Source organism: Falco biarmicus, chromosome 4 (genome assembly GCF_023638135.1).
Source record: "Falco biarmicus isolate bFalBia1 chromosome 4, bFalBia1.pri, whole genome shotgun sequence".
NCBI classification, from domain to species: Eukaryota; Metazoa; Chordata; class Aves; order Falconiformes; family Falconidae; genus Falco; species Falco biarmicus.
In genome coordinates, this window is record NC_079291.1 from 58,780,967 (window position 1) to 58,793,299 (window position 12,333).

The 12,333-nt window shown below is 42.9% G+C and overlaps 1 protein-coding gene across 2 annotated transcripts in view; it reads left to right on the top strand.

Moving 5' to 3' along the window:
- LOC130147874 (vasoactive intestinal polypeptide receptor) overlaps window positions 1-12,333 on the top strand; it is a 116,041-nt gene that overhangs the window by 52,228 nt on the left and 51,480 nt on the right. For both annotated transcript variants that reach the window (XM_056335670.1, XM_056335671.1), the window contains exon 3: window positions 4,365-4,472. In XM_056335670.1, coding sequence (XP_056191645.1) covers window positions 4,365-4,472 — 108 coding nt within the window. The remainder of the gene's footprint in view (window positions 1-4,364; window positions 4,473-12,333) is intronic.

Genomic DNA, 12,333 nt, shown 5'->3' on the forward strand with positions numbered 1-12,333 from the left:
GCCTGCTGATAGTCAAATTGGAGTGAAAATGAGTTTCCATTTTGTAATGGTACCCAGCCTGTGATGGTACCCAGTGATATCTCAGCATGGCTTAAGCTGCACCTTTACTTTGCTGTTATCTACCTGCGCATAGGGAGAGGCATGAGATAACCCCAGGCATCAAAATTGTATCTTTGCATATGAATGTGGATTTGAAGAGCAAAAGTCTTGCATGCGAATGTCCTTCAGAAGAGACCAGGAGTGACCCCATTCATTAGGGAGAATTTGGTGTGAATGGCAGGTGTGGTAAAAGGGGGTGTTCTGAGCTGGGAGTTCATCTGGGTTAAGAGAGAGCCTGGCACCACCCTGCTGCCATTCCTTCCAAACCCAGTCACATCTCAGAGCAGTGCCAGAGCTCTGGAAGTCATGTTTATTCACAAAGGAGTGTTAGCCTCTGCTGCTCCCACATAAGCTTTGGCCGTATATTTGCTGTAAGTGTAGATATGACTCAAATAAATGTTTTTTGTGCTGTAGTCTGATGCTTCTGCAAACTACTGTTTACCTGTGCCTCATGATGATTGACCTGTTTTCTGTTCATTAACCTTTTAAAGGAAGAGAAGATGAGAGCCTGAGCTTTGATTTACATTTAGCAGAGACAGTGGAAAAGGTTACCACCTTCTGCAGCTGGGGTGAGGTTTCCTAACCCCCTGCAGCCAGGACTGTGTCAGTGGTCTTCAGCCACTTCTGCACCAGAACCTCTTAGAAGAGGGCTCTCCAAAGCCCATCTGAGGCTGATGCCACCCTTGGCTTGCACTTGGGGCATTTGGCTGCAAAGAGGGGGACTGAGCTGCTGACTGTAAAGATCTGAGCTGCAGCGTGTGGCCAACAGCCTTCAGCCTATCGAGCAAGACTGCAGGAGCTGGTTTCAAGAGGGAGAGAGAGAGGTGGCTGCTAGTAATTACACTAATTGCGTGGCTTACAGTGCAATGATGAGCAGCTTGGTCTGCTTATCTGAAAGAAGGTTAAAAGACAGCTTTGTTAGTCGTGACGGATTTCTCCCTGCAGAAGAAGGTATTTGGCTCCAGAGAGCACTTCATGATCTACCAGGCAACAGTAGGACAAAGCTGAGTGTCTGGAAGTCATGGTTAAAATAATTGGAAAAGAAAAGACTCTTTTTCAGATATATATATATGAAATAATGACAAGAGTTTAAGGAGTGTACCTGATTACCCAGGGATGTGGTAAATGCTACCGTCTTTTAAAAGTTACATGCTTGTTTTCATACTGCTTTTCCAGAGTCACCTGCAGTCCTTCCTAAAGCAAAGCCTAGCCCTTGGCAGTGGAACTTTGCTTTCAGTAACAAGCAAATGAGCAGAGCAGCTCTTCTGATTAAACTGGAGCTGAATGGTAGGTGTGTTCATGGCTCATTTGCACCTGCTGCCTTGGGAAAGCATTGATAAATACCTTTGCATCCTTCCTGCAGATACTGAGTGCAGGGGAGAAGACAACATTTATAATTAATTAATGGAGAGGCACTTAGCAATCACCAAACATGATTTCATCAGGCAAAACAAGTTGTCATTCTTATAACATCTGTGAAGGCCAAGTGGTGCCCCAGGGAAGAGAGGGATTTCCTTTTTCTGAGGCAGGTTGCAATTGTTTCTACCCTCAAATAGTTGATCTGTTGTGCTGACATGCTGGAATATTGCCTGCTAACCCCCTGATCCCAGCAGTTTTCCTGTCAGTTTTGGAGGAAGAAAATAATTTTCTGGAAGGCTACTTGATAAAGTTTGGTTGTGTCTGCCTTTGGGTGGACAGGCACAAACTTTTGCCTGATGTTATGATGAGATGACTACAGGGCGAGCAGCAGCGTTGGGCTACAAATGCAAAGCATCTTGCAGGTATCAATTTTTGTATTGTTCCAGTTCCTTAAAGTCAAGGTACTCTTGCAGCCCCTCTTCTAGTCACTGGAGAGAAGAGGATATCTGTATAGAATGATTCAATTTCTGAGCTTCAGAAACCATCCTGTGGTGACATGAACTGCCAGCCAGAGCTCTGGTTTCCATTGACTTCTTTAAGTTTACATGTTTGGTTTTTAGATGCATAAAGTTAGGGATATGAACCCCACCTTTAAAACCTGGACCCTTCCAGGCAGCTGCACAAATTTCATCAGCGCATCTTGGGGGGCGATAAGGAAGAATGATGCTGGAAGAGCTAATAGATAGATATAAGAGGTCTTTACAGACACAATAATTTTTAAAGATCCCTTTTGTGTGTCTTGCAAAGCCAGTCTTGTGGGCCTTTGCTATATTTTAATCAGAGAGAGCTTTTGTTACAAAAGTGAACACCTAAAAGCTTTTTTTGTGCATCACAAGTGGTGGTGGGAAAATGTTGACATAGAAAAGATTCAGATCACAAAAATTTTCAAAGTGTGTAATTCAGGACATTTAAAAAGCCATCTGATACTATCACTTTGTATTTTATTTTGCATTATAACCTGTTCTGAGGTAAGGGGTGCACTATAATTTATTGAGGTTGATGGAGGGAAAGATTGTAAAACATGAAAGATCCTGTCATGAAATCATCTATTTTCCCTTGGACAGAATATCTAATATCTTAATACTTTTGGAGCTGCTGGCTGCTTGGTGGCAGATAAGTGTGATGCTGTGGAAACTGAGCTTTGCACCTGATATTATAAACCTGAAAACTGAATTTTAATGAATGCTGCAGAAGAGCATGCACAAAGAAGATACCATCAGTTATTCTGTTTTTCAGGCTCTGATAAACTTACCTCAGGACTTCATCTGAAAAGTTCTGTTTGCTTATGAAAGAAGGAAGGGAAAACCTGTAAAATATCTTTCAAAGAGCTGAGGGTTCTTTTTCAGCTTCAGAGCATTTTTGTGTGCTCTCTTTATTGATCTGAGACAACATGCTGCCTCAGTCTGAGCAGACTGATGATGACACCAGCCTTTTTCTTAGCTCAAGTAGTAAAAGATGATTTAAAGGAGGAATTTCAGATCGGGATATAATTATCAAGAAATGCAGCTTGACAGTGGTTTTCCTAGTTCCCTTTGCTTGCATGTGAAAAGTATTTTCTCGAAGCTTTTTTTCTTCATATTCTCCTTTCTTGTTAGGCTGTTGACCTTAACAGCAACACGTTAGTCACATTTGGGGAAGTGTTGCAATCTAATGGGGCATGACAAATAACTGAGAGCAGAGGTGCTATAAAAAAGTGAGGTCTGCTGACAACCCATCTATCTAACCCAGGCAGCAATTGAAGTGCCTGTCTGTTGGAAATTTAAAAGGGGGAAAAAATGTTTTCAGAATTCTGGTAAGTACTAGTTCTAGCAATTCTAAAATAGTATTTCTAAAATTTTTAGTAATTGTAACATTTGGGAAATGTTAAAGCAAAAACACATCTGTTTTTTTTTTTAAATTCAGGTCTGCCAGCTCCTTTTGACTTCATTGTTAATGTTACATTATTCAACAGTGCAGCGCGTATGCGATACCATTAATGTCTTCTGAGAAAGCATAAATAAAAGGGCAAAATCGCAACAATATACTGTAACTCTGTAGGAAGCACATGAGGGTTTTATTCTGTCAGAAAGACTTTATTCTATCCAGAACATCTTCAGAAATGCTTAATTTAAGCAAAATCCTTTGGTTTTCTCCCTGAAGTTAGCTCCATTGGTTCTACCTTTGCTCCTAGCCTGGATAGCTAGGGTTGTACCACCGTGCTCCACCCCTCCACAGAGAGCATCTCTGGGCAACAGCACACTCCCTCCTCAGCCTCCAGGACCATTTTGTGTCTTCTCCCTTTTTAAGGAGAAAAACTGCTTCTGGGGAAGGGATTTGGCTCCTGATCCCTTGATTGTCATCGGTGTCCCCTTCCTGCTGAGCACATCCCCTGCACAGCCATCTCATTTCAAGGGGAAGAGAAAGCTGGTGACAGAAGTTTGGGGGAAGCAGAGAATGAAGGGAAGCATGTCTCACATGTTCAGACCAGGTGTTTTAATGCAACAGGGAGAGATAAGGTCAAAGAAAAGAGATATATAATTAGGTATTTCTGCCTTTTTCATCTGAAAAAGGTGCTGCTCTCTATTAACTCTGATTTGCCTGACTCTTGCAGTGTTCTGCTGTTCTTTCTGTACCGATTTCTGGGAAAGTGCAGACACCACCAGTGCTGAATTTCAGGGACTGGGGTAACTGAAAGCTACATGTTTAAAGAAAATATTTTTGTGCCTTTCCTTCCAAAAGCTGCCTGCACCAAGGTGATAGGCTCCACACACCTTTGCACAGCTGCTCTGCTCTGCCCCGGTTCCTCTGCTGCATCCAGCAGATACCAGTCTTGGTTGTTCTACAATCCGCTTTTCTCTTTCCCCCAGGTTGCAGAAGGCAATGGGACAACATCACATGCTGGCCTGAAGCGGAGGTGGGAGAGGTTGTGGTACGTCCGTGCCCCAAGTACTTCAGATTCCTCACCACATTTCTCGGTAAGCAAAACCAGACACCTCATCCCACTGAAATGGGTTTATGGCTTCACTGCTCATGGGGCTTCACGTCATATCATAGGGAATGCCTGTCAGTATAATCAGAGGGAGAAGCAAGCTCTTTGCACAAGGTAAGGGAGGTTTCCAAGCCGAGCCAAACCATTAGAGCATCCTCCCTGTCCTTCCTGCAGCACCATGTACTGCTCTGGATCATAGGGATGCAAAATGGCTCCTGGTGAAATCCAATAATAGAGATGTGGTGCAGTGAAAATTGAATCGACCTGTGTAACAGTACGTTTGTTGTACGCAATGAACAGTTTGGTGCTGTAATTAAGTAAGTCTCTGACATAAAATACACAAGCTGAAACTGTACATAATAAAGTGTGTTTCTGCTGAAATGACAAATCTGGCCACAGGCCAAGAAATTAACCTGACAAATAATGGGCAAGGAAGGTTAATGGGGAAAGTAGCTTAACTCGCTGTTTGGGGTGTTCTGGGGAGCTTTAATTTAAAACTCAGGTCTCAAGAGCCATGCAGCAACAGGACTCTTTCCCTCCTGGTAGTTTATAGTCATTATTTACTATTTTTATTATGGTACCCCTGCAGGCTTCCACACAGAAATAAGCTCTTTTGTACTGGAGATTATGCACCAAGCTGATAAGTCTCCAGTTTTACAGCTTTGCAGTCCAAACACACATGATAGATTATGAATGGGAGGAAGGGTACAATATCGTCCCTGTTTAACAGGCCAGGGCACTTCACTGATTAACCAGCACCCGCTGATTACATGACTTGCCCAAGGCCACACCAAAAGTCTTGGCAGACCCAGAAGGGAAATTCAGAATCCCCGGAGTCCTATCCTAGTGCTGTAACCTCCTTGTTTCCAAAACTGCCCAGCAGTTCATCACTGCTGCGTCAACACCCAGGGAGAGCAAGCAGAAGCTGCTGTAATGTCCCATTTTGCAGGACAAGACCCCTGAGCGTTGGTTCAGCCACATGGAATAATTGCTGGCTGTTGATGCTTTGTGCCCTCTCCTCTCCTAAGCACAACATTCACTAACTGGGCTTTACAGACCCAGCAGAGTAAAGTTAGTTTAGTTAGTTAAACAGACCTTTTTTAAGAAGTTTTTCTAATACTTCATCCCACCAGAGCAGAGGAATGAGGAAAGTAATATATATATATACACACACACATATACATACATATATATAAATTGTGGCAGTGTTGAACTTAAGCTAATGAAAGTGGGATGCCTTTAGTTGTGTGCTAGGATGGGTTAATGAGACTCCATGAAGTTGTCCATTCAGGGACAACTACTGCTCTCCACGATGTCCTAGGACATCCTGATCTCCAGGTTCCCCTGAAGAAAGGTGCAGTTTTCCAGTGACACATGAACTATGGGAGCTCTCAGGTACTTAAGGGTATCTCAGAAAACCTGTGCTTAGGCAAGTGAATGGTTCTTGTTCTGGGAGAAGTCCATCGCTGAGAGCAGTCGGGGCACCACTTGGGCTCTCTGCACTTAGCTCAGTGTGCCAGGCCAAGAAAGAGCCTCAAACACAAGCCAGCCCATGACCCTTCCCTGCATGCCCATGTTGCAGCATGGCTGCTGGCATTTATGCTGTTCTGTGAGCAGTGAGCTCAGCAAATGTCACCCAGCCTTGAAGCTGGCAGGGTCAGCTGCCTTCCAGCAGACTCTCACATTGCTTTGGATGAGTTTTCTCCCATTAAATTTAGTTTTCTCCATCTGACTGTCATCCAGGGATTCCTTACTGGAGAGCTGGCTAGTTTGGTCAGTGGTGGCTAGGGCATGATTCATCTCATCATAAATCAACCACTTAAAGAGATCGGATGAACATCACCATGAAAATACCTATTTCTCCTCGTTTAGTATGGTAAAGCACACAGGGACTTCTTTGTTGGACAAAGCAGATTCAGCACTCTGAATGTTTCTGCTGTTTCTAATGCAGGTATGTCTGTGAGAGGGGTGCCTAGGATCCCAGTAATGTCAGCAGTGATCTGGTCAGTGCTATCAACAGACAACTGTATGACAGAACCTGAACAGCTCTTTAGATGTCATTTGCTGTATCGATAAATTTTCTGTTGAGTGCAGTAGAAATGCAGGCGCCAAGCTCGCAGGTAGGCACCTACACTGCAGACACTGAGGACTCCAGTTTCCTCAGCATAAGCATCTGATGCTGTTTGAGCTACTCTGGGGGATCTAAGTAATCCCTGAGGATGCCTCAGCTGGTGCTAAGATACCTGTACTTAGGAAACCAGTTTCTAACCTGGAATGGCATTCCTATCAACTGCTTGTATAGTTTTCCATCTGTAAACCTGTCTCTGAGCTTGTTTTGTGGTGAGTGGTGAGAAATGGGCTCCTTAGAGGTGCGGCTTGGCTGGCTTTTAGAATTCAGCTTCAGGGTGGGTTGAATAGCATCAACAAACCACATCTTTCTCCCCATTTACAGTTGGATGCTTGTAGAGTGGCTCTGGCAGATGTGAATGTCTTACAGTCAGGTGAATCCCACCTGTGCAGAGCATTTGTGCTAGCATCTCCTTCTGTAAATAAAGTGATGCCATTTCCAAAGTAGAAACAACAGCTTTGATTTTCTCTGAGCTGTGCACTTTGAACAATCATGTACAAATGTGGAAAGCAGATATGGTCTTAAAAAAAGGGAGGGTAAGATTGTCTCTTGTTTTATAGGATTTGCTGCAAAATTAATGCCATTAAAGTTTGTGAAGCAGTTCTTCCTTTGTAGTAGTATCATTGAACAGCTTTCAAGGAAATCAATCATCTGGTTAATGTTTATGTCTTACTCTTTGATCCCTTTGCAGGAACATGAAAGCTTATACCAAGTTGTGAGCAAGAGAAAATCTCTTATTTTTATAGAGAAAAAAGGTGAAATACTGGGAAACAAAGAGTTAATGTGAATTTCCTGCCTAATGAGGAACATGCTTTCAAATGACTAATATCCTATCTCCTGGTAAATAGAGGATAAAATATCTCATGGCATTTAGAAACCTTAAAATGCCTAGCATAGTCCTGATGTCATTTGACATTAAAGTTTGATGCCATTCACAAATCCAGAAGATTTTTATTATTTCATGACATTCGTCAGTACCATGTGAAGGAGAAAGATGAAAATATTTTTGGCACTTTAATAACAAAAAGTGCATTGCTTGCCATCCCTTTCCCCTAGAGCGTTATAACTTTCTTTGAATACATGAAAAATGACATTTGTAATAGGGATTTGTTTCCCACAGTTCCTCCAGAAGCAAATTGTCCATCATGCACAAATTAAACAGTGAAAATTAGCACTGACAGTTTTTAAGCTTCAGCTGTGAGATTAATTGATTTAAGAGGGCGGGAATGGGAATAACCAAACTCTGGAATCCCACTCAATGAGGTGAGATCCTGCTGAGTTTCAGGCTTGCCAAACTCCTTTTTCCCTCTGGGGCTCTAAATTTACTTCTAGTCCTCTTGCCTTGCCATCACAAATGTGTTTTGCTTGTCTTATGTATTCTACTTGCCTTCCTTGTGCTTAGTGGGCCTACAGACCGCAAGGACTGCAATTCATCATTAATTCTTGTATATTCCTATTTTCAAGCCGCCAAGAGCGGAGCCACCCGGATCCTGCCTCTCTGCAGGCAGGTGGTGCCCCTTCTAGAGTCACCCAGCCATGGCAGCTTCCCTGTGCGGAGCTGAGCACACCAGTATGTGCATGAATTTGTATAGTTCAGCTCACACTCCTCCAGTGTTGGTCAAGCCCGTTGAAGCAATACCAGCACTGTTATCACATATCCCAGCAGCTTTAGTTGGATCTTCCCTCCCCTGCTCCACAAGTTCCTGGTTTCCTCCCCATTCTCCTATACGTGACGTCTTCACCCCCTTATTTATTTTGTCCAACATTTTCACACCAAACTCTAACTCTTTCCTGGTGTTAGGAACACACTGCCAAGCGCTGGGCATGAGTGATACAAGGAACTAAAACTTGTCAGTGTTGATGGTTGCTGCACCATGAATTTACAGTCTTGCTGAACTAGTGGAGAGTGCAAAACTTTGCAGGTGTAGCTAAACTGTGACATTGTTGTCTGGAACAGGCAGCTATCAGTGCATTTTTATGTGGGTAGGAAGCCATCAGAGAGTCTAGCTGGCATTGCCATTCAGTACTGGTCCATGCTCTGCCATCCTCCTGTTGCATTTAGATATAACCTGGTCCAATGGATTGACATTCTGAAACCACATTACAAGAATTTAATCAGAAATTCTCAGAGCTGTTGTGACATTAATGCACAAATATTGAAAAAGAGATAATGCAAGGAAGCAGTCAGGGCACTGATATGGAAACTTGCCTGGCATATCACAGATCACAGACCGTGACAATACCACTTTGATTGCCCACCTGGAGCATTTATTACGTTTCCACGTGTCCTCATGAATGCTGGACGTCATCATTCCTCAATCATGCCTTCTCCCAGTCAGATTCTTGGGCCAGGGTTAGTACTTGGAAGGCTTCTGAGATAAACCGCGAGCCACTGGAGGAGGGTAGCTTCTGCAAGGCTGCGGTCACTCCTCTGGAGTACAAGAGGGTAGGGCATGACTTGCCTCTTTCCAAATGTGTTGCCACTGGGGTTTGTTCTCCCCCTGTTGCGTGTAAATGACAAAGATAAACTGAAGCTCTGGAAGACATATATTCTGGTAAATCCCATCATGTTAAAAGAGACTGGAAGATTGTGGCTTAGCAACACTTGCTTAGTTTAGTAACACAGAAGGTGAGGGTCCCCATTGCAAGAGTAAAATCAAGGAGGGAAAAGAGTAGTACAAGCTGATATTCAACAAAAGCAGAATGTGCAAACTGCCATGAATAGAGTCACAGTAGAAACGGGAGGAAAGTTCCAGTGGGGATTTATATCAGAAGTAAAGACTAACTTTGGAGATAGCTTCGATGGGCTTTTAAAGTGATTAGATGATGTTAAGGATCAAGGACATCTCCAGGTCTGCATCTGTGTGTTCTTCTGACAGACCCACCACATTTCATATGCAGTGAGCCAAAGAGATAGAGAGGGAAGGAGACTGGACCGCGTCACTCACTCAGTTCTGCACCTCTGCACTGAATATTCAGCTACAATTTGTGCACTATGAGTTATAAAGCAAGCCAGGACTTGAAATATTGGTCTCAGTTGAATCTTGAGGTTTCTTAGCAAAATTATGCCCCCTCCTTTGAACGTCATTCCTAAGAATGCTGTCTCGCTGGCTCAGGATATTTCCTGGCTTCAAGCTGCTGCTCTGTGTCCCATTTGGCAGTCCCAAATCCCACATGCTGAGAAGCAAATCCTTCAAGTCATATCTGGCTTTGCATATCTATGGAAGAGATGCTTTTGCTGGCTACCTGGAGTCTTAGAAGAAGCATGAAGCTGTCTTGTTGTCAGCTTTTATGTGCCCTCACCATTTGTTCAACTTGATTGCCATGGTGCTCATTCAGAAGGTTTTGTGCTGTTCTTCAGGCAAGAATTAGGGTGGGGTGAGAGACACATAGCCAGACTCCTGTGGCTAACATCAGCTACAAAAATTGGCGGTTATATTGTGTGTCACCTCAAAGGTACATATTTGCACAGAGCAACGCTAAGTGTTTAGGTGTGCAGTCTTTTCTCTTAAACAGGCATTTCTCTCAAAATAGGGATTTTGAAAAGACAGGGATATCTATCAGCATTGACTCATGAAAACAGCAAGCTTTTCTTCTTCTGCATGGCAGCTGGGATCTAAAATGTCTAGGCTGCATAAGAGAGATGATTCAGTCCATTCAAAGGATTTATAAAGTCCTGAATTTAAACAAGATCATGTGTAAGTTTCTACTGATTTCAGCCGTGCTCCTTTCTGTCTACAGGTGCAGGTAATCAGGCTCAGTATCTCACGTCAGCCATATGAAAGGTCAACATTACATCTAGCCAGATATACGGGTTTTCTCCCGCAGTAAACAGGGAGGCACATCCTATATGTCCTGGAGATGTTTCTTTGGGGTTTAAATCAGCCTGTGACTTCCCCACTGTTCATGGAGGGAGGTCTATAGAGTAATTCAGAACCGATGCTTAGGATGTCAGCTGTAGGTGAACCAAATCTGCTCATCTGCAGACACACAGATAAAATTTTCAGGTGTATCTAAATCCCTTGCATGTTTAATATCATTGCAAGTTGTATGCAAATATTGTCTTGTATCTAAAGAACTTGGAGACAAATTCTTCTCTGGGTTTACAGTCTTTTAAACCTGGAGTAACTAAAGTTTATACCAGCATTAACATTCAGAATCTGACCTAAAGACATTAAACAAGCCCTTTTCTGCGTAAGCAGAGTTCCCAGGACTTCCCTGAGAAATAATGGATCTTACTATTTTATTGTGGATATTTCAAATCATAATCCATCACGAAGGTTACATTATTTATTTACTTATTTAATGTCATCTTAACATTTTAAACTTGCACATTCATACTCTTCTGTCAGCGAGCTTTTTCATTTGAATGTGAAAGGTGCCTTTTCCTCTGTGGTACATTTCAATTCAACAAATATAAATCAGTAGTTCTGTCATTCTCTTTTTCTGATATTGTACCCGAAGTTATTTTAACTACTGTTACACTACGCACTTACACGCAGATCGTGGTTCATACTGTTCCTGGCCTCTAACTGATGGCCTTTTGGCAAATTCAGTACAATGGACAGCCAGGTCTAATTCTGGCATCTCATTTTTTTCCCCTGATTCATCTGTAGAGGGATTTGGTAATGACACCCTCTCTCCTTACCTTCACTTTGAAAGACATTGACTAATCCTTTGTAGCATCATCCAACTTCAGTAGGACAGAGGCAATGAAGTCAAAGTCATTGAATATGTGTCATTTGCTGTTAACATCCAGGCCCAGATGGTTCAGGCTGAAGCAATACCCAGCCATCACTGCTCCCCACCCTTCCAGTTCTGGCACGTACACCCCCAGCTCTACAGAACTGCACAGAGCCAAAGGAAGAGCTCCCCATGAAATCGCCTGGGAATGAGCTTCTCACTGAAGCTCCACTGATGCCCCCTGCAAGGTTGCAGGGTTCTCATATGCTTTGTGTGGAGCCCGCCAAACACACTTGAGTCCCTGTTAGCTCAGAGTGAGTTGGAGCAGAGTTATAACCATCTCCTGGGACAGTCAAATGAAATTTGTAAGTAGGACACGGGCAGGGACTCCAGGGAGCTGGTATTCTGCTGCCTTCCTTTCTGGTTAGTTAAATATACAAATGAGAGTCCTTCTACTGAATTGTGGGCACCTAATATTAAGCATCTAATCTAAACTCCTTGTCGAATTTCTCCCTCCAGCACTTTAAGGACATTGCTTATCCTATGATATTTCTTAGGAAGGGATGAGATGACTTTTGGATGTCTAACATAACCTCTAAAGGGAACCTGGTAGTCTACGTTCAACTAGACTCCCTACATTTCCATGGCAGAAGTGAGATGAATCCCGACCTTTTGCAAAAGAGATATATGATGAGTAGATGAAAACAAACAAAAATGCAGAATCATATTAATTTCCTCTCCTGCAAAAATTGTTCTCATTTAATTCAAAAACATCTTGATCTCTCTCTCAAGCCAGCATTTTTTCCTCATTCCCCCCCTCCCCCTTATTCTATACTGCTTTTAAAACTGGAATGAAGACTGAAAAAGATGAGGAGGGATGAGCAGATAGCAGCAGATAAGCAGAAGACATTGTCACTACCATCAAGAACCCAAAAATGAACCAGACTCACTGCTTATTTACTATGATGCTCATTTAAAAGGAAACAAACAGCTGAGTGCATCACTTATGGAGGTTTGTTCACTGAGAGCCCTCAAC